The 24,604-nt window shown below is 41.4% G+C and overlaps 2 protein-coding genes across 4 annotated transcripts in view; one reads left to right on the top strand and one right to left on the bottom strand.

Moving 5' to 3' along the window:
* uvssa (UV-stimulated scaffold protein A) overlaps window positions 1-16,606 on the top strand; it is a 67,213-nt gene extending 50,607 nt beyond the window's left edge. For 2 of the 3 annotated variants that reach the window (XM_072396291.1, XM_072396292.1), the window contains 6 exons: window positions 5,588-5,792; window positions 6,092-6,226; window positions 6,546-6,729; window positions 6,830-6,941; window positions 13,681-13,858; window positions 14,254-16,606. In XM_072396291.1, coding sequence (XP_072252392.1) covers window positions 5,588-5,792; window positions 6,092-6,226; window positions 6,546-6,729; window positions 6,830-6,941; window positions 13,681-13,858; window positions 14,254-14,347 — 908 coding nt within the window. In that variant the 3' untranslated portion in view covers window positions 14,348-16,606. The remainder of the gene's footprint in view (window positions 1-5,587; window positions 5,793-6,091; window positions 6,227-6,545; window positions 6,730-6,829; window positions 6,942-13,680; window positions 13,859-14,253) is intronic. The other variant, XM_072396293.1, reaches the window with a different exon arrangement.
* Window positions 16,607-17,589: 983 nt separating this feature from the next.
* On the bottom strand, window positions 17,590-23,228 carry nkx1.2lb (NK1 transcription factor related 2-like,b). The gene is made up of 3 exons (XM_072396294.1): window positions 22,929-23,228; window positions 21,101-21,341; window positions 17,590-18,343 (listed from the first exon to the last, which is right to left on the bottom strand). Exons 1-3 carry the CDS (start codon window positions 23,226-23,228, stop codon window positions 17,604-17,606), a joined length of 1,281 nt encoding a protein of 426 aa, XP_072252395.1. The 3' UTR covers window positions 17,590-17,603.
* Window positions 23,229-24,604: the final 1,376 nt, after the last annotated feature.

The raw sequence follows: 24,604 nt of genomic DNA, 5'->3' as shown, positions 1-24,604 counted from the left end.
TATAAATAAACACACACATGCGCAGTCACACATCAAAGAACCAGCCTTCAGCAGCTGCAGGTAAAAAGCTTCTTAAGTGGTTTTTTTCATGTAGTCTCAGAGGTTGCCCCAGAAACCAAAGAGAAAGTTGTTCCTTGTCCCATCAGGCATTAGATCAACATGTCCTCTTTGATGTATCGGATCTTAGAGCTTTTCCATAGCAATATGTTCACAGTAGAAATATTAATAATACACTGATTGTCATCAGTTTTTTAGTATGGACACTTAATGGCTGCAGGCCTTATAATCTGAATGAATTCTGATGTTCACTTTGAATTCTTAAAAAAATGGTTTGGTACCATGTTGGATGTCAGGACTATTTTTTTCTCACAGGACCAGAGGGTTTGACACATACTGTGTTCTGTGTGATCATCATCTCTTACAGTTTATCAGCCTGGAAATGGCTCTGAGCTTGATGACACAAATAGACATTAGATAGAAGGGAGACACGAGAGAGTTTATATACCCAAAGATGTCCGACTCTTCTAAAACGGATAGTGATGTGACCCCCTTTCAGCTTGTTAGTACTGGGCTTTTTGTAGTTGAAATATTACGTCACAGACTAAAACAATTTAGCTGGCATCAAATAAGCACCTTTTTGAGCTGTGGATTTTACAGATTTGTTGCTATGTGCATTTCACATGTACTCTACACTTTTTTCTTCCTGGGAGGGGACCAGTGGAGCATGCACAAAGCACAAGGGCTGGTTTGAGTCCATTTGAACATATGCTTGCAGGAGAAATTTGACTTCAAACTGCATTATCTTGATGTGCTAGTCTGACTTTGAGGAATTATATTTAGTACCATTTCAGTCAAACTAACATATAAACATATGAGTGAGGACATGCGTTGATGACCACTTCCAAGTCTTCTTCACAGATCAAATATGAAAGATGGCCAGTAAGTGCTTAAGTGGATTCTCATTAAAAAGTATTAACTTCACTTATTAAAAACCAATAAATTTTCTCTAAAATTTGTTGTGATTGTGTCATTAGTGAGCTGCTGAATATTTTGAAAATGATCCCATGATTAAATGGATATTAGGTATCATTAACGCATGTTTTTACTTAATCAGGTGCCAAGGCTAACTCTTTAGTTCCATCCTCTTTAGCTCCAGTGGTGCCAAAACCAAGCCCTTAAAACAGCAGTTAAACCAATGTCTCTGTGGCCTCATCTTTTGCTTACAGTACATATGATCACCGATCTACAGATGAATGACATTCCCAAAAAAAACTGTTACGCTAACCCATCCCCATTCTGTGGTTTGGATCTGACCAATATATTTAGTCTGATTTGTGTGGCACAGTCTTGTAATCAGTTTGTTTCTATGCTTGAAGATTGTTCACGATGGGTATGTCCTGTCGACATATACACTTATTTACCTTCACATACAGAGTCGTCACTAGCTACATATGGATGTTACACTTGGACTGTGGTTGCAGTGGTTTTGTATGGCCCATGTTTAGCCTCCAGGCGGCATGCTGCACAAGAGGTCATATGTTCAGGTCAATAACCAACTGCTGACTCATTTTATTACTCCGTGAGCTGCAAAACAACACAGTGTTTTCTAGATATTAGATGGAATGCTGTTAGTAGTCCTCCTAGTACCTAGGTACCAGCTTCAGGCAGCAGTAAAGACTAAACCCCCTCTTTCAGCCATTTTTAACCATCTCTCCGTCACTCACATAGATTAATATGTGAACTTGTGTAGGTTTAAATGTGTGACTGTATTTATGTGGCTGTGTTAATAACACCATAACATAACATGTTGACAATGCAGTTATTGCTTGGTCAGCCATGTTTTTATGGCTGATGGCCGATGACCCCTTATGAGCATTCTCCACCACCTTACTGACTCATGACACTCTCACTGAGCCTCTTCTTTACCTGTAAGTCCATCCCTCTCCACTCCCATCTTCCTCCATTTCTAATCAATTAGAGGCGAGAGTAATTAGATTGCATCTGATGGGTCCAAAACAGCTGTGGGTGTGTGTGTGTGCGTGTGCGTGAGTTTGTGTGTGTCAGGGTGATTAGTGAGCCAGGTAATGATCTAAAGGGGCTGTACCAAATTAACAGTTCAACCTCTTTAATAAGCCCCTATTAGCCTTGCACCCAGATTCTACCTCCCACTCACTGGTACACATACACACATCTTATAAAGAAGTAGTTCATCTTCTTAATCTTTCAGCAGTTTAACTTTTTTCAAATTTTCACATCAAACAAGGAGCACCATTAATGAGGATAGTATATACATGAATGTAATGAAAAACTCTTCCTTCCCTCTGTTTATTAATCCAAAAGAGAGAGGTTATATTTTTAATCATTGTCTAATGATAGCGCCTGGCCCTGCTCTCCAGTTTCCACAGTGTCATCAGCTCATTGCACCTTGCCTCTCATGAAGAAGTGGATTTGTGTGTGGATCATTGTATCATAATCTGTTCTGATTATACAAGCTGAAAAGAATAAGATTATAGCTGTGCTTAACTAGATTCAAGAGCATAGTTAAATTTTCTGAGTCTTATGAATAGGTGAGGTTTTCTGTAGTCCTCAGTATGTCATTGTTCCCTCCCTTATCACGTGAGTTCTTATCTCTTTTAGTTTCACTGATTAAAACAGTCTCTTTAAAATGATTTTTCCTAATCTTTAACGTTTTTCATCTATGCCATAAACATCACATTTATCATTTTTCTGTTTCCTCTCCTCTTCCTTTTCTTGTATCTCACAGAGTTCATCTGCTCTCTCTTCTCTCTCCCCCTACATCTATCTTTATGTCCCCTCTCTCCTCTTTCTTTCCACCCCTCTGTCCTGTTCTGTCATTCTGGTTATCAGTCCTCTTATCCCCCTCTCTGCTGTCAGGACGCTATCTCTCACTTTCTTAAATTAACATTTTAATTACAGGCCCTGCTTAACCCTGGAAAATCAATACCTCTTTCTGCCTTTCCCTCTCTCTTTCTCTCAAGCCACGCTTCTTTCCTTTTTTAAAGACAGCCTTCTCACACACACACTCCACTCATTTATACATTGATCTGTGCATCTTAACATCCACAACATCCAGGCGTACCTTGGCCATTTGGTCTCTGCACAGAGTTGACTGAGTCTGTATTTTACCATCTGACTCAGACAGACCAGGGATGAGGTGGAATGAGGGTGAGATTAGGTGAGGTTGAAATACATAAATTCAACTGACCAGTGACAAATGTTAAAAAAGTGTGGAGTGTGTGAAAACCATGCCGTCTGAGGCAAACATTTGACCAACCTTATCCTTTTACACTGACTATCAAGAAAAGATGCACATGTATGTTAGGACCCTTTTAACAAGTCAGACGATAATGATTATCACCCTCTCCACTTTACCAGGATCAGACTATTTTGAAGGAGGGATTTATATGATCCCTAAATACTGTGATGGAGTGGAAAAACCGAGACTCTTTCAATTGAGACAATCAAAATGGCAGTGTTCTGTTATAGCCTGTCCAGACCTGGTATTCTGATGTTTCCAGGGTCATCCAATCTCAAGTGAACTACTCTTAAACACAAGTGTTCACACCTTGCATGAAAATGTATCTCTAATTTCATCTCGAGGGGCCACTTATGAACTGTTACGGTACCCGCTCTGTATGCGCCTACACACAAACCGGTCATCAGCAGGTCTCATCCGTTCAGCAACTGAACTATGTTTTCACTTAGACATTAACACATTTCAAATAAGCCTGAGTCCCATTTAGTGTTAAATTATTAAAAAGTAGGGTCAGTGAACTCAGTTAAGGAGCCATGGTAATTTGAGAGATGTAATGAAGGATATGGGATGTTGCAGAGCTCAGTGTCAGAGCACCTCTGTTGATAAAGACACACTGAAGTCTTTCGGCTCTGCAGTTTTCATTATGAGCAACTGTCTAAGCAGAAGGCTGAAAATGCATACTCATGAGAAACAGCTTTACTGCCTTGTGTCTGTAATGCACAACACATTCTCCACGCCCTGACACTCCACCTTAACTTCTCCTGTGATACATTAAGATTCCAGTTATGAGGAGCAGAAATCTGCACAGCTTTGGAGCTGCACTCAGCTATTTTTATAACAGTCGTTGCAGAAAATAAACATTTTAGGGATTAAACTTCCTGGTCCAAACTGCTGCTTGATGGAGTCGTGTCAGGGCAATAAGTGGTCCTTCAGTGTGGCTCAGCATGCCTTTTTATTCACACTGTCCTAATGTAATATATAAGAATATTGTCCCAATTGTTCCAGAACACTTCTAAATGTTGCCTGAGGAATCAGCCCTGAGTTCGCCCTGTGTTCACACCTGTATTCAGAGCAGTCCACGCTAACATGTAACACATGTTAGCACCAGGTGTGGACAGCTAGCTTTTGTCTAGTAATTGACTGAGCAGTCAGCCAGCTAATGCTTTCAATTTGAATTTGCTGACAAGACTACATTCAATATGGATGTTGTTCAATAAATCCATCTGAGACCAATGTATTGATTAATATAAATTCCATGTAACCATTTTTTAGTTTAGCTTTTGCTAAACGTGTGGATTCTAAATCAGTGGATCTTGTTTCTTCTTCTTCACATCCATTCTTTTGCAGCTTTCATCAGTTGTGTTGAGACAGAAGTTAACTGTTTTGCTTTTTTCTATTTAAAATTTTCTTTAGTTAATCTTGAAGGAAAATATGCAACTAGATTGTCCTATTGTTTTGCCAAGAAACTGTCCCCACTGTGTGAATGACTTGTGCAAGTCTGTCAAGCACTGGCTGAATCTAAATTTGAATCAAAGCTCCCAGGTCAGTCCTAATAAAGTGTAGGATCAGCATGTTGGCAGCTCTTGGCTTACTGCTTCTCTCTGATCTATGTTTGTGTGGATGTATGAGCTTAAGTCCCACCCGAACCCCGTCCAATCTATCCAGCCCTTTGGCCACACACACACACACACACACACACATACTCCCACAAATGCAGCAGCTGAGAAATGACAAATTTTATCCTGGAGATTTGAGTGCACGTTGCTGCACATCAATCAGCACTATAAATGAGTCAGTTCCAGTTGTTGTTTAGAGCAAAATACAACAAGAAGCCACAACAGTAAACTTCTGGCATGAAATTGCTCAAGCGTCCCTTGTGCCTCTAAAACAGCAGTGTTTAGGCAGGGTTTGGGCACCCATCCACACATCTTCTATAACCACTGTGTCCTGTGAGCTGGAGCCTATATGTTAGCAGAGCTGGTAGGTAACGAGGTACAGTAAAGCGAAATGGTGAGAATGGGCTGAGAACCAATGTTGTGAACCGTGGTATCTCAGCCTTGGACATTTCCGACCTGGTAATATGGATAACAAAGGTTAGTTTAATTAAAAAATGAGCCAGAAACGCTTAGTTTTAGGATTCTCAAACTTCTATAGTGTTGCTTTAATATTAGGTTTTGTTGAGAAAGAATAAACTGGGGTTATAGCTGAACATATCAGGGTATCTTTACTCAAAGGGAACTGAATGCTAAGTTCAGCAGGCTGTCATCTTTATCTTTCTTTAATATGTGTACCATCTTTCTCTGTTTGCAGGTCTTGACCCTTCCCCCTCCACCTCAACAGCACAGGTCACTCAAAAAAAGCCTCCTAAAATATTTGCAGCTCCTCTCCCACCATCCACATCATGTTCCTCCTCCAAGGGGCTGAAAAGACTAACAGAAGAAGAGCAGGATCCAGCCTCTGCTGCTGCCACACTGCGTCTCCTCAGACAAAAGATCTCTCTGCCTACAGAGTCCAGGTCCTTTCTTTCCCTCCTATGCAATATTTCCACCATTTCATTTACATTACCAAGCACAGCTTCTCAGTCTCCACCATCTGCATTTTCTCCTCTCACCATTTCTTGTCACCTGTCACTGACCTCCATACTGCCTCTGTGTACATCTTGACCCAGTGTCATTCGTGAGCCTACATGTCCACCTGCCTTCCTCTACTTCATTTGTCATACTGCCCCATTGGGAGGGATAACTTCATTTGCAAGCAGCACATGCACTGTGCTTGTAAACATGTTGAACTCTCTTCCACACTTCTCTCCTTCAGCAGCAGCAGCACCTCTGGCCCCTCTTCATCTCAGTCCAGTTCAGACCTGAAAACTGTTGAAGCTCCAGTGGTTCCATTCGGTTTGGACCTGTACTACTGGGGCCAGGAGCAGCCCAATGCTGGCAAGATCACCAAGTAAAACTCCAGACACACTCAACGTATTACCTGTTGACACAAAGGCAGCCATACACATGAGCTTTCTGAGACACAGAAGTGAAATGCATCATGATGATAGTGTAACAACAAAACCTTTTTCCTGACTTTGTTTTTCATCTTCAAATAAACTGGTTTATTTTCTCCTATACTGTCAGCACTGTTTGCTAAATGTTTCACAGGCTCACTGTTCTGAGCTATTTTTTAAAATCTTAGATTTGATGCCAGATCGCAGTAAAACTTTTTTAAAAGGCATTAAATTGGTTCCTTAGAACTTCTGTTGCATCGTTTGCTCCTGCAGATCAGCCTCTCTGCATCAGTTCTGGGTTCCCACAGAGGTTGAGGAGGAGGTGGAGAACCAGGAGCTGTTAGCAGAGAGCAGGAGCAGATACATCTCCTTTCCTGGGAGCTTTGTTCCTATCAGTCATTACTGCAGAGCCCCGCTGGGGAACGGAAGTCTGTGTCAGCGACAGGACCGCTTCAAGGTAAGAGGATAAAACCTCTCCAAAGCTGAAACACATAGGTGGGTTTTTTCTGATTCCCCAAAATACTGCGAGGGGTCTAACCTGCAGCTATTGCCCTCAGTGTCCTTTTCACGGCCGGATCATTCCCCGGGACAGGGAGGGTCGACCCTGCAGACAGGAGGACCGGCAGAGGGAAGAGCACGACGAGAGGAAGAGGAGAGAGCAGCAGCCTGGTGAGGAGTGTAACAGACACACCAAACATTCCACAGGACTAAATCAATTAATATCTTGGTCCGTTTATTTGAATTACAGAGAGTTTGATGAAGATCCTCTGTGGTCCACTGCTTTTTCTCTTCACCCTGTCTGCATTTTACTACACAGATGATTCTTGTTGTAACTTGTTTTTGTCTGAAAACAAAAGAGAAAAATTGTGTTTTGACCTGACAAAATGAGCTTTTACGTGCTGTTTGTCATCATTGAGCTTTCTTCTGTCTCCTTCAGTAGATAGAGCTGCTCAATTTTCCTCTCTTTTCTTGGATTATTTTCCTTTCATCTGCATTTTATTATCTGTCATAGTTTACTTTAGGATGAAAAAGCAAATTCAAGGTTTGCTTACCTGCCTATTTTCAGTGCTTGGAGTCGCTTTGAGCAAAGTAGCTCAGCAGAGCTCAGGTGTTTTCTGGAGCTGAAAACGCTTCTCACGCAGCGTTTGTTTTTCCTGAAGATGTGAGCAAAGACCATGAGGAATAAAGCTGCGGAAAGAACATTATTTGTCTGCCAAGTTAAAGACAGATGACAAAGCAAATGTGATTGAGAGTAGTTTTTTTGGGGGGGGCGGGTTGCTCTTTTTTATTGTCACACAGGGACAATGTTGATGTAAGCTGGTTTGAAGATGGTGTAGAAGTTGTGTTAGTGTGAACATCCCTTAAATCAAGGTGGTAAAAATGATCAGTTGAACAGAAGCAGCTTGATGATGGGACTAAACAGTAACATTCATCATCACTCTGAGATCATGAGGGAAAATGACAGTCAGCTGTGTGGATGCAGCCTTATCTTTGTCTGTTCTGTCGCTGTTGGTTGTGATACACACAGTAACCAGTCTGCAGGAGGTCCAACAGCTGCCTGCACTGTCTTGTTAACCACCAGTTTTTTCTCTGTGTGTATTGTGTGTGTGTGTGTGTGGCTCTGGCATGCAGTCCAGCCAGTTGTGAAATAGCATCTTTTGTTACCAACTACACTATTGATCTGCGAGTCAATCTCACACATACACACACAAACAAATCAATCTCAGCGGGGGGGGGGTGGTCTGACAGAGTTGATGTACCATTAACCTCAGCTCCCTCTACCTGCTCAAACACACACACGCCAGCACACACTGTGCGATTAAATGCTGGGGACTTCTTCCCACAACAGCAGTTGTTCTAATGATTTAATATTTTGGCCAATTTTGCACAAAATCACACATCATCTGATAAGAAGCTTTAATGAGCTCTCATCTTCCTTTAAATCAAAGGACATTAATATTCTTCCTGCATTTGACATTAAATCCATGCAACATTGTCCTCAGTCTTTTTAGATAAAGTGGATTGATAGCAATATATATTGTGGTAGCAGATGAAAATAAAGCAGTTTCTTATCCTGTGGCTGATGTTATATTAGAATATTGTCATTAAAAAAAGATTTTAAGTGTATGATGAATCAATAGCTACATTTTTTAGTTGTTAGACTGGATGCATTCAGTTTGCTTTATTCTGTTTAGGTGTTGAAATATCTCTATTGATTGATGTCCACCTGTTGTAAAGTGATCAATCACATGCATGTCTCTGCTGTAAAAACTGTTCAAATGGATGAGGAACATCTTTATGGTGGGTCAGTGCAAACATACAATGGTTGCTCACATTGTAACACACATCTCTGTATGTGTTGTTATTGACCTCTGCTTTTGTTTGTTTGCAGCCAGCTTGAAAAGTCCAAATTGTGTTCACACACAGACTAGTTCTCAAATGTTAGAGTGCATGCGGCTAACTGACAGGGGGGAGAGGAACTGATGCTACACTGCATACACTGTGTTACTTTGGATTTATGCTCGCTCACACACAATATGCAGGGCCCCTGTGCTTAGTGGTGCGTAGCTGAGAGATGAAACAACCAAAGACCCCAATATGACTCGGTGAATGAGTGTGTAGCCTGGCCCTTGCCCTCACTCACACACACACACGCACACCCCCACACACAGACCCCAGCTGGATGGGCTAAAAGATGTTGACAGACAAAAGTGCCCTACTGCACCACAGATTAAATTCAGAAAGCTGTCCTCCTTTTCTATCTTTCCTTTCTTTGTCTTCATTTGCTCTCTCTTCTACTTTCATCTTTTATTTCTCATAATTTTGTTGTTTCTGTCTCACTCAAATTCCCACCAACAAACAGGGAACACATACGCACATTCATATCAAATGTAAATGCAGCTGCTCTTTTCTTAGCAATAATGACTCTCCTAAATACACCAGCTGCTTTTCAATTATTACTACTATGGCTGTGTGTGTGGGTGTAATGGGGATACTTTCAGGTTTAGTCGGATCCAGGGTCAGACCAGCTGATGAATAACCACATACACACACTGAGGTGGGGGTCAGTGTTTTGACAGAGCAAAGAGAGCCTCTCTTCAATCCCATCACAATCACAGTGTAATTACTTGGCATTACTGCAGGTTTATCTCTAATTCCACCACAGTACATCATTAACGAGAGGTTTCTCTTCATTTAGATTGTCATGACTCTGCATTACAGCTGCTTTTATGCTATTTGCCAAATTGCTGACATCACACTTTCATAAACACCAGGGGCCTCATGTACAAAGGGTGCGTACGCACAAAAAAGTGGCGTACACACTTTTTCACGTCCACGATCAGATGTATCAGGAGTGAAATGACCGTGGAAATGTGCGGTGCCTCACGCCAACTTCAGGGCTGTCGTACGCACTTTTCTACAGCTGATGATTCTTTGGCGACACTTAGAGGTGATGTTGGGAAACTGTTATAATGAATAAATGTGAACACAATTTGTGATGTGCACATCTGAGACACATGGACAATGAACACTGATAAACAATTAACACACCCATGTGTCTGCAATTATACGAGTGGACATATAAGCAGGCGCAAAATGGAGCAATGCATACCATTAAAAACAAGGGCTGCTTTGGCGGTGTTGGAAGACATTGAAAATGGTGCAATTCTTTCTCTTTTTTTTCCCTTGTCCTGTTCAGCATTATGGCAGCAGAATGTAGTCTGAATACCTTTGATGCCAAACAGATTTGCTTTGCCAAGGGAAGTTTTATAAATGTAAAGCTCCCCTTGATGCCCATTTATTTATTTTGTTTACAATATATGACATGTAATAGAACTGAACCGGACCGGGGGACAAGGAAAGAAGAAGAGGAAAGAAGAGGAAACAGAACAAAAATAGAAACAAAAACCAGACAACCAGCTGCTACACCTGTAAAAAACAAAACAGACAACAATCCATGGCCTCTGAGGGGAATCCAGCCTTAGCGCCACCAGGAGCACCTGAAAGCAGACAAGCAGAGAAAAAACAAACACACAAACAAACAAAAACCAGCACAAGTAGCAGCAATCGCATACAACACAGCTGTGGATATAGATGACCTGAGACGACATGATAACACATCAACTGCTTAGCGAGCATGCTACTGGGCTAATGAATGTGTGTGTGTGTGTGTGTGTGTGTGAGAACATGCAACACCCATGGCACAGGACCTACATGATAACCGTGCTTAGTTATGAGTGTATAAGTGTACAGGGCCACAATCCTCATGTTAATAACCCCGTGTGTGAAGCGTGAAATGTCTTAATCAGCCTCATCTTTTCCCTGGCACACTTCTGCACAAACACCTTGCCTCTTTCACTAAGGTACTAAAGGAACCTGTGGAGTCTTTTAAGAAGCAGCTGAAAACTTTTTGATTTAAGCAAGCTTTTAGTTTGACAGTTTTGACCTATGTCTCCATCTATAATTTATTTATTTTTATCTTGTTATGGTATTTTTCTTCTTTTATAATTTTATAATTATTCATTTGTTTTATTGGTGTTTTTTTTCTTATAATTTTTTTATGTATTTGATTGTAAAGCACTTTGTGATTTAAAAAAAAAAATGTTATCTCTGAAAGGTGCTGTATAAATAAAGTTTACTTACTTACTCAGGTTACTGTACAAACATGTTTGTTGTGAGTTAGGTATTTACCTTGGGGGTAATCAGAGTCACCCACATGTGCTCCCACCACCCCTGAGAGAGCAGTGTCACCCATAATGCTCCTTGTTCAAACTTGCTCCTGTCCCCCCCGCCTGTTTTGGCCACACTTTGGTGGTGGGCAGCCATTCTCCGCTTCGCATCCACCTTAATATTGGACCACTTCTCTTTCACTTCTGCTTGTGTGCGCTTCTCAGACCCCACAGCTTTGACAACCTCACACACGCTCTCCCACCCACTCCTCTTGCGTTTGTTGCTTATGTCGGAGGACAGCGTGCCAAAGAGCACATTTTTGCGCGCCTCCTCTTCAGACAGTAGCACCTCCATGTCGCTTTCTGTGAAGTTCTTCCTTTTTTTTCCGTCTTACTCATTTTTTTCTGATCAGAGAGGGGAATCGCAGGTGCAGGGCTCATTTAACATACTACTCCAACATGTGCGCTCAATTCCACGTTGATTGGGATGTACAAAGGAAATGTGCTTGCATTCATGCGTACACAGATTAAGTCATCCGGAAATCTTTGTGCGTAGGAGGACATTTGGGTTTGAGCGTACGCCATGTTTCAGTTGGATATCCGAGCAAGTCTTTGTACATGAGGCCCCAGGACTGGATCCAAATTAGCCAGTTGGACACAAGTTTCACAGAGCACAAGTGGTAAACTCATTTACAGTATCAGCTGTTATTACTTTGTTACATTTCTCCGTCAAATGACTTTTTCTTCCACTTTTAGGATATAATGGCAGCTGAGAAAGAGAATACTTCCACAGCTCAGCTTTTCTGTGACAGCCAGGTTACACATCACTGGCTGTTTGAGGGAGAAGCAGGTGCTTCACATTTAACCTTCCAAAGAATTTAAAAGAATTAAAGTATCAGCTGTAGAAAATGATTCTTCCTGCTTTTTACTGGGTAACACCAACTTACCTCCTTGAGTGAGCATACAGAGGATGTTTTGAATGAGTGATTTCTCCTGCACTCATTCCTGCAGCTATTTGTTAACACCTTGTTTTTTTTGCATCTCATTTGTCAAATTTGTAGTTAATCTTTTCTGGACTAACATCAGTTTGATTTAACTTAGTCATTATTATGAAAGACTCTTTATGGCTCAGTTTTGATCTGGTGGAGGTAAAAAAAGAACTAAAATTGTTGTTGTATAGAAAATATTGTCAACACTTAAGTTATATCCATTCATTGTCTATACCCCCTTATTTCAACTGAGGGTCGCGTGGGGCCAGTGTCACGTTTTGATTATGTTTTGTCTTGTTTTCAGGTTTCTTGGTTTATTTCTGTCATGTTAAGTTTCACTCAAGTCACCTGTTTCTGTTCACTAATCACCTCCCCACAGTACTTAGTTTCCAGGTTCCCTCATATCATAGCAGAATCTTCACCTTACCACTGTCAGTTACCAGAGGACTCAGGACACAGACGCAGGGTCGTATCGGTTCCAAGAGGGTTCATTATTTAACAAAGCACACAGAGCACAGCAAGGCAGGGCGATCTCCAGGCAGAGCAAAGAAAAGGGCTGTAAAAAACCTGAGCGCTCTCCTCAGTAACTATAGCATGGAGGACGAGCGCAGCTATGAAAGTTACCAACATAAAACTCTCTGAACTGGGAGGAAAACAGAAAAGCTTTGAACACTTTAACAAAACAAAGACACGCTCTCCTAACGAGGCGGATTTAAGAAAAGACGCACTCTTAACAAACAGAGGCACTATGAAACTTTAACAATTAACTTAAAGCTCTCCTTTAACGGAGGCGACTATGAAAAGTTACAACGAAAAATCTCCTTGCAAATGGAGGAACAAACAAGGCTAAGAAACTTACCGTATAGAATAAATAGACTAAGGCCAGGAACAAGAATAATTTACAAAACAAGATAGCTCTGCAGGAGGATCGCTCACTGCAGGCTCGTGGGACTGTGGATCGAGGCTTGACACAAAGACTGGTAATGATGCTCATGGGGAGAGACAAGGGAAAGGCAGACTGTTTGAACACATGAGGGACCAAGAGGAACAGGTGGAAACACTTGGGGAAGACAATGAGGGCAAGATACCTGAAATGAGAGGAGAAGGTCAGTGCTTTTTTCAAAATAAAACAGGAAATGACGAGACAAGACATGGAACAGAACATAAACCGTGACAACCTTTCATGTCCAAGTCTTGTTTGTCTACGTTTGTCATGTCAGGTTTTGCCTCTTGGTTTTTTTCATAGTCCTGTCTTTGTTTCATAGCCACAGTCTTGTTTTGTTTTTGATATCAGCCTCAGCCGCATTTTCTGTTCTTGCCTTGTTTTTTGTTATAAACCTTGTCTTTTTGAAGTTCTGCTTCTGGGTCCTCCCTTCAAACCATGCATCTGACAGCCAGAGCCTGTCCCAGCTGTCATTGGGTGAGAGGCAGGGCACATCCTGGACAGGCTGCCAGTCCATCACAGGGCCACACAGAGACAAACGAGACACACAACCATGCACAGTCACTCCTAATGTGGACAGAGTCACTAATTAACCTAACATGCATGTTTTTGGATGTGGGAGGAAGCTGGAGTACACGGAAAGAACATGCAAACTCCACAAAGAAAGGCAGGATTCGAAGCAGGATTCCAATCTCTTGCTCTGAGGCGATGGTGCTAACCACCTTCCCACCGTGCAGCCACTTCAGTTATGTTTGTATCATAATTACAAAGCAGGTAACGGAAATAGTGTTCTCTGCCTGTTGCAGACTGGCAGGATCCAGAGCTGATGCTTGACATTGAAGCAGCAACAGGAGTGGACCTGGGGTCTGATCGCTTATGTGGTGAAAAACGGAAAAGAAAGAAGAAGAAATACCCCAATCTCAGTGATCTGAAGCAGAGCAGCAACACATCGCGCTCCAGGTTGGAGAGAAAAGTCTTCAACAAGTACGTATTGTTTCATCATGAGGCAGCAGTAATATCATTTCGTGAAAAGGGCTTGTGGTTGGAGTGAGGGAGTTCAGCACCTCCTGGCTGGTATATGATATATATGTATGCCATATAATTGGTCACACATAAACACACATTGGGAAAACTCAAAAGGTTTTTACTAAAGGCATCATTTCATGTTACATAAAGCTGAAATTTAAAATAACCCTGGCTACAACAGGAAAGGTTCTGCTTATACTTGACATTGTGTGGTGCTAGTAGTGTTGTGTACAGCTCAGCCTGCTGACCCTGTTAAATTGAAGTTAATGTTTGTCTTAACTTTACATCTTCATCTCATCACCTTCTTCTCTTCATCTTCCACTTCTGCACCCCCCTTTCCCCCCTACCTCCAGGAGCTCCGTGCGCAGAGTGGCTCAAGTAATGAGTAAAGCAGACAGGAGACGACATGACAAGTTCTCCAACCAGTTCAACTATGCTCTCAACTGACCTCCATCCAGCCACCGTCTGAAAGTGACGTGAGGCGGGTTGTGTTCTCATGCTAGTCACATTTTGATACTCCAGTTGTTATGATTCCTTATTCGCCTGATAGTTACAGCCATATTACACAGATTACAGCAGGTTGAAATTACATGGAAACAAGGTGTTCTTTGTACTGAAAGAAAATAATTTTCAATTTGACGATAAGTACATATGAGAATCTGCTTATCAGACTGATATGACTAAAGTAAATTTTAAAAGATTTTCTTTTAACTTTAGGATTTTACTCGTGTCTGATAACGTCTTAAAGGAGAAGCCTTTATATCGATTTGATCATTCCTACCTCCACAGACCTCGCAGACTTGATTAACAATGATCAAGAACCAGCAAATGAAGAGGACATTTCTTTTAGTCTCATTCTTTAACTGATATTTAAGCACAATATGTTTTTTTTTGTGTCTGTGTCACATTTTAATACATTTTTACCTTGGTGTGCCTTTCTTGTGGAGTATATTTGCTGGTATTGTGTTGTTTGGACAGATCACAACATTGATTGTGTGATCATTGGTTATGTGCTAATGTGCATATTACATTGATTTGTACTAGAAAGAAACTGTAAATATTTTTCCAAGTCTGTTGTTAGTAACTTTGTCATCCTTTGCTTAAATTAAGTTTATTAAGGGTTGATTCAACACAAACATCTCCAGGACATTATTTAGTGAGGGAAAATTTACACATGAAGCTACTTAACCCTTCAGAGTCTGTAATATAAATGCCTGAGAAGTTGCGCATGCTAACTTTGCTGACCAAAAATAAGCTTGATAAATCTCAAATTCCATGCCTAAATTACAGACGTCTTTTACACAAAAAAACTATATAAATTGATTTCTAAGTATGATTCACTTGCTGAAAAATCAATAAAATATACAAAACTCATGCTGCCATGGGCGCAGACTCCTAAGGATTAAGAAAAAAATTGTGAATGAATGTGGTCATTGACAAATACATATATTAAATTTACATTAAATTAATAAATTCAGTTTTTATTTTCACTGGACCCAAATTATATTGGCTTTTCGTGGAAATGCTATATCAATCTCATATAAGAATAAAACACCGTGGGCCACTTAGGAATCCTTACTATGTTGCATCATTACTGATCCATGACCTCTCCACTTGAAATACTGCCATCGTATCAAGTTCAACAACACTACATCGTACATTTTCCATAATACAACTAGTAACTCATTTTAATTGGGTATGTCTTTCATGGTAAATGCCTGCAGCTATAAACTCCACTCCACCATCTGGTCTGCAGTGGCAACATTGCTCTGTTTGGAAACCCAGTGTTCACATTGATGTGACCATGCCCCTGAACTCTCACAAGCCCCCAGTTTAGTGCCTCAGTGTAGAAGTTATAGAACTCACAGAACAAAACCAAACAGCAGTTCATCTGGCCTTCTTGGAGTCTCTAGATGGTGTCCTGGAGGGGGTATAACTTGTGAATTCTTTTGTTGGGGGACTTAAATGTCCATATAAGCAAGACGGAGTGACCTGGAGGGGCATGATTGAGAGGAACAGAATCCCTGTTCTAAACCAAAATGCTGTTTTCTTTGTCCATTACAAACACCATGTTCATGCATAAGGTGGTTCATAAGTCACCGCCTCACGTGCAGGCATTTAAATATCTTGGGATCTTGTTAACAAGTGATGGCAAGTTAGACAGAGAAATGGACAGATGGCCCTGTGAAAAGCTCATTTGAGGAAATTCATAATTAAGAATTTTGACAGAGCTATTTACAGACAGAGCTATATCTATCTGAGTCCTTTTGTCATATGAGAGGACTTTTATTGTAAAGGTTACTCTTATTAACAATGTTTACAGTCAGTTAGACATAAAATGAACAACTGTTTCCTCTGTTTCGTTAACCCATCAGCCTACCTGTCTCTTTCTCGTAACCTCACTCCTTCTTCAGTTCATATGAAAATGCTATATGTAGTAGCAACTCAGGGTGGACTCTTGGTCGGTGGTGGATTAGATCAGCTGGAGGGACACTTTGCTGTTATTGGTTGTTGCATTGTTAGCTCTGACACTAAAACTGCAGACACTGCTGCAGCCAGACAGAGCCAGACTGCATGAAGACCCACAAAAACAATGTCAAAAACTATTTCTGATGCTTCACACTTCCACTTCCACTAGTTTCTGAGAAAAATATTGTAGCCCATTGAGTAATGCCTTGTTATTGAATAAATTTCACATCAGAGCTTAAACATTGTGAAAATTCCAATATTTTATGGTTCCAGCTCGTTGTATTTGCTGAAATTTTCTTTTTTGTAAATATATTAAAAAACCTGCTATTTGTGACTGACTGGGGAGTAAAATCACAATTCAGGGATGTTTTAAACTTAGAAAAAGCACCCGTCAGCAGCAGAGGAGCAAGAAACCCAAGTGAGAACCAAGTCTATGTCTATGAGGTTTTTTTTATCTTTCAAATGCTTAGTGTCATCAGTTGCCTAACAGCAAAAAAACATTTCTGGTTAATCCCCTCAAACATCTGCCTTGGAGACGTGAGACTCATCTAATTTTTCTTACCCTCTCTGTTCACATTACTGGTGGTAGGAGGGACTAAGAAGTCAGCAGAGGGGTTAAATGGAGGAGTCAAGAATGAACGAATTAGGAATGAGATAAGGAGACCGTATGAAAGTCTGCTTCTGCTATAGGTCATTAGCCCCACCCCTCCACATGAGCACTTGTGACATGAACCGGAAGAAGTTCACAGGGCTCCTTTTTCTCTGTTTATTGTCAATATATTAATATTAAAGGACAATGTCATGTTGGGTTGAGGAAACAGTACATCCAATCATAATATGGAGACTGTCAAACAAATCTCAATCAATAACAGAAATTAAAACAATTACAGCTGGAGTTACACAGTACTGACAATAGATCAAGCCATTCCTGAAGTCATATATAAACATTCAATATTTGTACAGTCTTTTAAAAAAGGAAAAATGAACTATTAGTCTATTACGCAGTTTAAAACAGCATTCAGAATAGGAAGCTACAACATAGATTTATGTACAGTCTCTTGTAGATATTCTATCAAAATAATCCATTGAAATGAAAACCTTCAAATGCAGATAGTAAAAAGGTGGGTGGAGCTGAGCATGGACCATCTGCTGCACAGCAGTTCATGTCTCTGTGCTCTGCAAGCTTTGCAGCGTGTATCTGTCAGGTTTTTTCATTCTGAAGCCCAGTGAGAATCTACAGGTGTGTGCTGTAAAAGGTGGGTGCAGCGTAACTCTGTGTCCCCAGCATAAATGGAGATAGGACATGACTGGCGGTGAGGAAAGGCAGCTGGACCAGGCTCCCTGCAGGGGGGTGATGGTGGCCGGCATAGCTAGCATGCATGGCCAGGTGCCCGCTGACCGGAGGTGATGGGCTGAGGGGGCTGAGGCTCCCCAGGCCCCCTCCTCCCCCTGGTCCTCCTGTGCCTCCTGCTCCTCCAGCACCCGTCGGGGCAGAGGTGTCAGCTCCAGGATTCTGCTTCTTCCACTTGGTCCGACGGTTCTGGAACCAGATCTTAACCTGTGTCTCAGTGAGGGAGAGTGACAGGGCCAAGTTGAGCCGCTCACACACTGACAGGTAGCGTGTGGACTTGAACTTGTTTTCAAGTGCCACCAGTTGCTCGTAGGTGAAGGCAGTCCGGGCTCTACGGGGCTTCCCCGACTTGGAGTCTGAGCCAGAGCGTTTCCTCTTGGGCTTAGTCCCCTGCCCACCATTGGTCTGACCACTGGTAATCTGACCTGCAGGGCCTCCACTGGGGCTCTTGGTGTCTCTGTTGGGGTCTGGGTGGCTGTGCTGGCCAAGGTCTCTGTCTCCATTACTGGGAAGAGCAGAGCTGCTCTCCTCGCTGCTGTAGGCTCCATCTGGAGTCTCTGAGTCTGGAGTAGCAGATCTGTGGTAGTCATCCTCATCTGGACCTCTGTATACGAAGCTGTCCTCTAAAAAACACACACAGCAAAGACAAACATTTGACCAAACAAAGTAAAATTTTGTGTTAAATACACAGACAACAAGTCCTCAAATGGCCAACAAATTATGTTCATGTTTTTTAGTTTTTTCCATACGAACATGAAGTATGTTGTTGAGTTCCAGTCCCATTCATGGCCAGTGGATGTTTGCTTCTAAAAACTAGTGAGCAACTTAGTTGAAACTAAATTCTCTTGAACAAACACATATGGAGTGTTTGTAATGACAGAACTCTTGCTCAAACTCTGTGCCAGCTGAGTGTAAAAAGTGAGCTGCTGAACTCTCATTCTGCTCATTCTCTGCTCTTAGTCATTTATTTATACCTTGTACCCCAGAAAGTTTACTTTCCTTATTACACTACTGTTACATCCCAGTTTTATGGAACATGGATTCATTTAAGTCACATTTGGGTCAAATTAACCCATATCTGAGGACAATATTGGCAAATTTAGATCACGTTAAACAAAACAAGCAGAGATTATATGATTATTCAATTCAAGAATCACGAAATAAATTGGTAATGTGCAGACTAAACTAACAAAATAACTGGATATCTGTGAACTACAACTAAATACTATAAATGTCACACATGCAGTACTTACATTAGCAGTAACAATTCAGATTGTTTGCATCACACTCAGTGGCAAAGACACAAGAAGAATGTTGTATCACCTCGCCAGAGGAATGTGAATAAACAGCCACAGTTTCCACCTCAAACCGTGCATCTAGTGCAAAAATGATGTTTGTTTTTATTGTTGTTTTGACTTTATTTAAAAAAATAAATCTGGAAGTTTTTTACAAAGTCGGACAAATAAGGCTGGAGGCACCCTAAAATCTGATAATCTTTTGGTGCTTGGAAGTTTTATGAAATAGACTATTGCCTGCATTAGTCTATTTCTATTACAAGTGCGTAATTATGGAAACTAATTGAAAGTGGATTTGGCCCTTGAGCTACTTATTCCATTCAAGCCAAATCAAACATTATAGGTTACCATCTAAGTAAATGAATGGATAAATAAAAAAGGGGAAAAGAATGGTCAAAACAGAGATTAAGACAGAAAATATTAACAAAATGCAATAAAAAGCATTACATGACATTACATCCACATTCATCCTTTCCCCAAAATATCCACTGTGTGTGTGTGTCACACTGGCAGGAGACCTGTTCAGTTCAACTGATACTAAACAGAAATCTGAATAAAAATAGACGGAAATCTCAGTTTAGCCTACATGAGCCATGATAAAGAGCTTTGAGAGTAAAGAAAAAAAGAGGTTTACAGGCACTCAAAGAAAAGCTAAAAGACTCCACATTTATTTATTGAAAGGAAGATCATCTGACGCTGCCCATCGTTTTTGATTGGCTCCACAGTGTATGATAAATAGAAAAATAAATTTAAAAAACTCGTTGGACATATTTTTTCTTTAGTTAAAAATGTGTTCTGTTTGGCTCCAGCTCCATCAATAAAACATTTGACAACTAATAATCTGCTTGAGGTAACATTTCTCTGAAGAGTCTTTTTATTACTATTTAGTTTGATTGTGTTGTACTGATTTATAATGGCATTCTACCACGTAGGCTGCAGCTTCTGGAACAAAAAACTATCACAAATCCACCTGTTATGCTGTAAATAACCAATGGATTTAATAATCTTTATCAGAGTTTACTGATCTGAAAATTGATAAATAATCTCATTTCTAATGAATGATCAACACGATTTCCTGCAGCAATCAAATACTCTGAATCTTATAGTAAATGCTTGACTCAACCCTCAATAAATCAATACCAATAATTCTGTTCCATCATTTTTTGTAAGCCATTTTTTATTTTATTTTATCTTATTTGATTTGATTTATTTTGTTCAATTTTCACTTTTTATTTAATTAACTTTGTTCAAAGCAGTTTGAAGCTCAGTGGATTTATTTAAGGTTATTTAATATTTGTGTTGTTTTAAACAAATGTTTGATTCATTCAAAAATACAGCTAATGTATTCCCTTTCGAAACTGTTTAAGGACACGCTCGTGATTTTGATTTTGATAGCGGGACAATAGAAAACCAACAAGAATCAGAGAGGAGAACAGACGGTCTGTGATGTCAGGGCAACGCAATGCAGCTAATGAATTTAAACTGGCTCCATGAGCTCATACACACTGCTGGTTGCAACAGATATTCACCAAGGACACGCGCAGAAAAACGCAAATGTTGCCAAGTGTAGAACTATGTTTTCATTTTCTTCCTAAAACAAACATTTCCGACTTCCTGTCAAGAAAACTCCGCTGTTTCTTCAGGCCCCGTGCACAAGATGTTTTCACCAGTGTGGACAGTTCGGGATTCTCCCTGAAATGTGAGCGATCCTTGCAAAGACCTAAACGTCCCATATGGAGGATCCTGCCGCCGGTAATTCTTTTTAGTGATTTGGGCTTTTTGGGGGGCACTGCGCTCCCACCTTAAAACTTAAATAGTTAGGAATTATCTGAATGACACCTGCAAATTTAAATTCAATTTTTTTTTTAAAGAAGAAATCTGACGGACGAAATAAATGAAAATTGCACGACCGTGAAAACAGCGAATATTCGCAACGGGATCCAACTAAAACAAATCTCACGGCGGTAAAAGCCGCCGGGCTTGGTGAGAGGCTTTAAAATGCCTCAGATGAAAAGGAATTATAAAGAGCACCAAAGAAAGCAAAACCCCGGGACGTGAAGAGGCTTCAGAGAGACGGACACTTACTGTTCTGGTATTCTTCTGCACCGTAACAGCCTTTATTGGGCTCCAGGCCCAGCTCGCGCTCCACGGGCCCTCCTCTCCGGTTCTCAGCTTCATACCCGCTTGGGTCGCGCTCGCTTCGGTGGCTTACGTGCTGCTGCTGCTGCTGCTGCTGCTGCTGTTGGTGTCGCCGGCTGCTCGTGAACTTGTTCGGGTCCAGGATGTCCAGGACGGAGAAGGAGGTGGTCCGGTGGCCAGTGGGGCCCTGGAAAAAAACTCGTCGGAGTTAATCTTTCTGTCTGTATTTTGCCTTTCTTGGTAGTACTTACTGCAAGTAGTTATACCGACACAATAATAATAATAATAATAATAATAATAATAATAATAACAATAATAATAATAACAATAATAATAATAACAACAATAATAATAATAACAATAATAACAATAATAATAACAACAACAATAATAATAATAATAATAATGATGATGATAATAATAATAATAATAATAATAATTATGATGATGATAATAATAATAATAATAATAATAATAATAATAATAATAATAATAATAATAATAATAATAATAATAATAATAATAATGTTGCCATGACGAAATGGGCGCCATCCTCACAGAAGTGAGCGTTTTGTCCACAGTTGGAAGTGATGCAACTGCAGGCAGCTCAGCTTAGTCAATAAAACGGACGCTAAACTGGATTCATAAAGCAAACATCCAAAGAGCACAAATCAGCTGGACTTCCTGTACAGGCTGCGGGGTAGACAAACCAATCAATCCCATTTCGTGTCGCCCATGCATGTGTGTGTTTTTGGGAAATAAACAAAGTAAGATGAAGAGGAAGTGGTTTCTTATTTGAATTATGTCTACACAGAATAAATAAAGGATACAAAGTGAATGAAAGCACAGCATTTATAATATAAATAAAAGTTTACTCTAAATTTGTGCCACATGTTCACTATATACTGTTGATATGTAGATTGTGATTTATGGCCAGTGCGGATTGAATTAAAGTGCAGAATCAACTCGTCTCTTCCTGCTCGACGCCGGATTAAGAAACCAGCCTGCAGTTTGTGCACGTGAAGTATCCAAAACGAATAATGTTCGAATTCTTATTGGATAATCAGATAGAACACGGCCAAGGGGTCATTCAAAGTCAATCATAAAATTGTATAAAGGTTTCAGATCAGAAGTAAATGGTCCTTTATTCAAATACCAACACGGGTTTTAATCCATGAGATCAACCCAGTGGTTCGTGGGCATTATTGGACTTTTGCCATCACAAAGAACGTTTTTTTTCTTTAACTAAAGGTCTACTTTATTATTTTTTACACAGAGAGCATTTTTAAGTGAAGTATAATGAATCTAAACTAACAGGTCAAAAATATTAGAAACAGACAGGATACTACAGAAATTGTCAAAATTGCACGGCCAGCTAAACAAGATAAATATTTAAATTCTGGATGTTTGTGAAGCATGTGACTGCATCTTAATTTGATTATTTCCAGTCTCTGACTGTGTTATGACCAAAGGCCTCATCGGCGCAGCGCAGCGCAGCGGCGCAGCGGCGCAGCAGCGCAGCGCAGCGCGGGTCCGAGTCCCGTCTACATCAAACATCTGACACGTTCGTTAAATCGAATGTCACCCGTTTCCCAGTCATCTCCCCACAGTGCTTCAGTCCTTACTTTCCGGGCCATGTCTTTACAACGCGCTGCTCTTTGTTTGTTTTTCTTTACAACTGGCTTTAACCTCTCAAGTTGCAATCTAAGATAAATGTACAAGTTCCTGCTACAACTTCGCACACAGTCCGTGAACATCGGTTCCATGCTTCTACCTGCTGTGGCGGGGCTAACACCGGGTTCGTCGGTGGATGTTCCGAATGGTTCTCCATGGACTGTGCATCTCTGCTTCCGACCACCGCACCGGTGAAGAGCCGCTCTCCGACAGCGCCTCCCTCCACGACGTCTCCGCTTTCCGGGCCCACCAACGTCTGGACCCCGTCTGGTACCGCTCTGTCCCGACTCATCACGGACTGGACCCCGTCCACCGTCGGCCCTGCTGTAGCTCTGTCCCGGTTGATCACGGCCTGTACTCCGTCTGATCCAGGCCCCGGTACCGCTCTGTCCCGGTTCATCACTTTACTCCCTACTTCCCATAGGCTGATTAAAAATCCGGATTAAAAATGCGGGAGAAGAGAAAAGTAAAGATGTACGAAAAAAGGATCAAAGTGTTTTTAAAGGGCTAAACGATATTCATGTCAAAAGAACAAGTTGACACCACAGACCAATTCACGAGTCCCATTAACTTCCAGCCTGAGGAGGTGTTTTCACTCAGTGAATGTTTCCATAAGCAGTCGCAGGTGTGCGCAGGTGAGCGGCGGCAGGTTCTGGTCCGATCAAAGTTTAAACTTCTTCTCTCTGCCTGTTCCTCTCCAATTCCCCCTGCTTCATTCTCCGCCGCGGTACCAGAACTTCTCCAAAAGTCGGATGTCAGTCAGCCTCGTCCTGCGCCGCTGTCCCGTGTCCGCACGCACACACACGCAGCGCTCAGCGTACCAACCTCTTGCCTGGCGCGCTCTATCTGGTGACCGAAGGGGCGCGCGCTCTGGAAGCCTGACAGGAGTTGAAGGCGGGACGCACTCTGATCTATCCCTTTAATAATAGTTCAAACTAGCTCGCGCCATCTCTCTCTCTCTCTCTCTACACATCGCGCGGTCTCTCTCCTTCGGCTTCCATCGCCTTCTTTAGCTTTTAGTCGGCCTCTCACACACCCACTTTTCTCTGCGTGAGCGCGCGCGTGTGTCGCTCGCCATCCTTATTTATGCGTCCCCATTCAACTCTGCGGATTGTAATTGGCTACAAATTAATCCCACTTGCACTAATAGGCTATTATCTCGCTGCTGAGCGCGTGGGCGGTGCAGCCCGGGCCTATTCTCTAGTGGAGCACGAGATAATCAGTGAGAGGGAAGCGCGCGCTATCTTTCCTCAGAGATGATGTTGATTTGTTTCCCTGTAGTCTTCGTCAGAGGTGAAAGGTTCTTCACTTTTCGATGCACGCAGGTTTGAAAACTTTGCGTGGAACGTCCAGGTGTCCAGACTGGTCAGCAACAGCCAAATGTCGCTGACCCGAACCCCCTACAGTCAAATAGCCTCGCTATGAGTTTTGTGTTAGCGAGTTAGAGACGTTGTTGTGTTGCAAGCCGACGTGTGATGTGTAGACCTACTCCAGCTCCACGTGTGCAGCCACATGAAAGAGGCCCTTATCTTTAATGCAGATTCCAGGGCAGGGCCTCTCCTCAAAACTCAATTACGGCCTGAATAAAGACGGTAATGTCCCCGCTGCAGTGAAATATTGATTCCTAATCCTTGGCAGTCATTACTATGCCAGAAAATAATAGACCACAGAATTGGATTTTGATTTAACACACGACGTGTTTATTCTAATGCTAGAGACTTAATATTCCGTTGACTCTCATTTTCAACCACAGAGGGAGAGGGGAATAGTGGTGGA

The sequence above is a fragment of the Leuresthes tenuis genome, unplaced genomic scaffold, assembly GCF_036924035.1.
Source record: "Leuresthes tenuis unplaced genomic scaffold, fLeuTen1.0.hap1 SCAF_11, whole genome shotgun sequence".
In the NCBI taxonomy this organism is placed as follows: Eukaryota; Metazoa; Chordata; class Actinopteri; order Atheriniformes; family Atherinopsidae; genus Leuresthes; species Leuresthes tenuis.
Note: the sequence above shows the minus strand (reverse complement) of the source record. Positions and strands in the feature narration are given on the sequence as shown.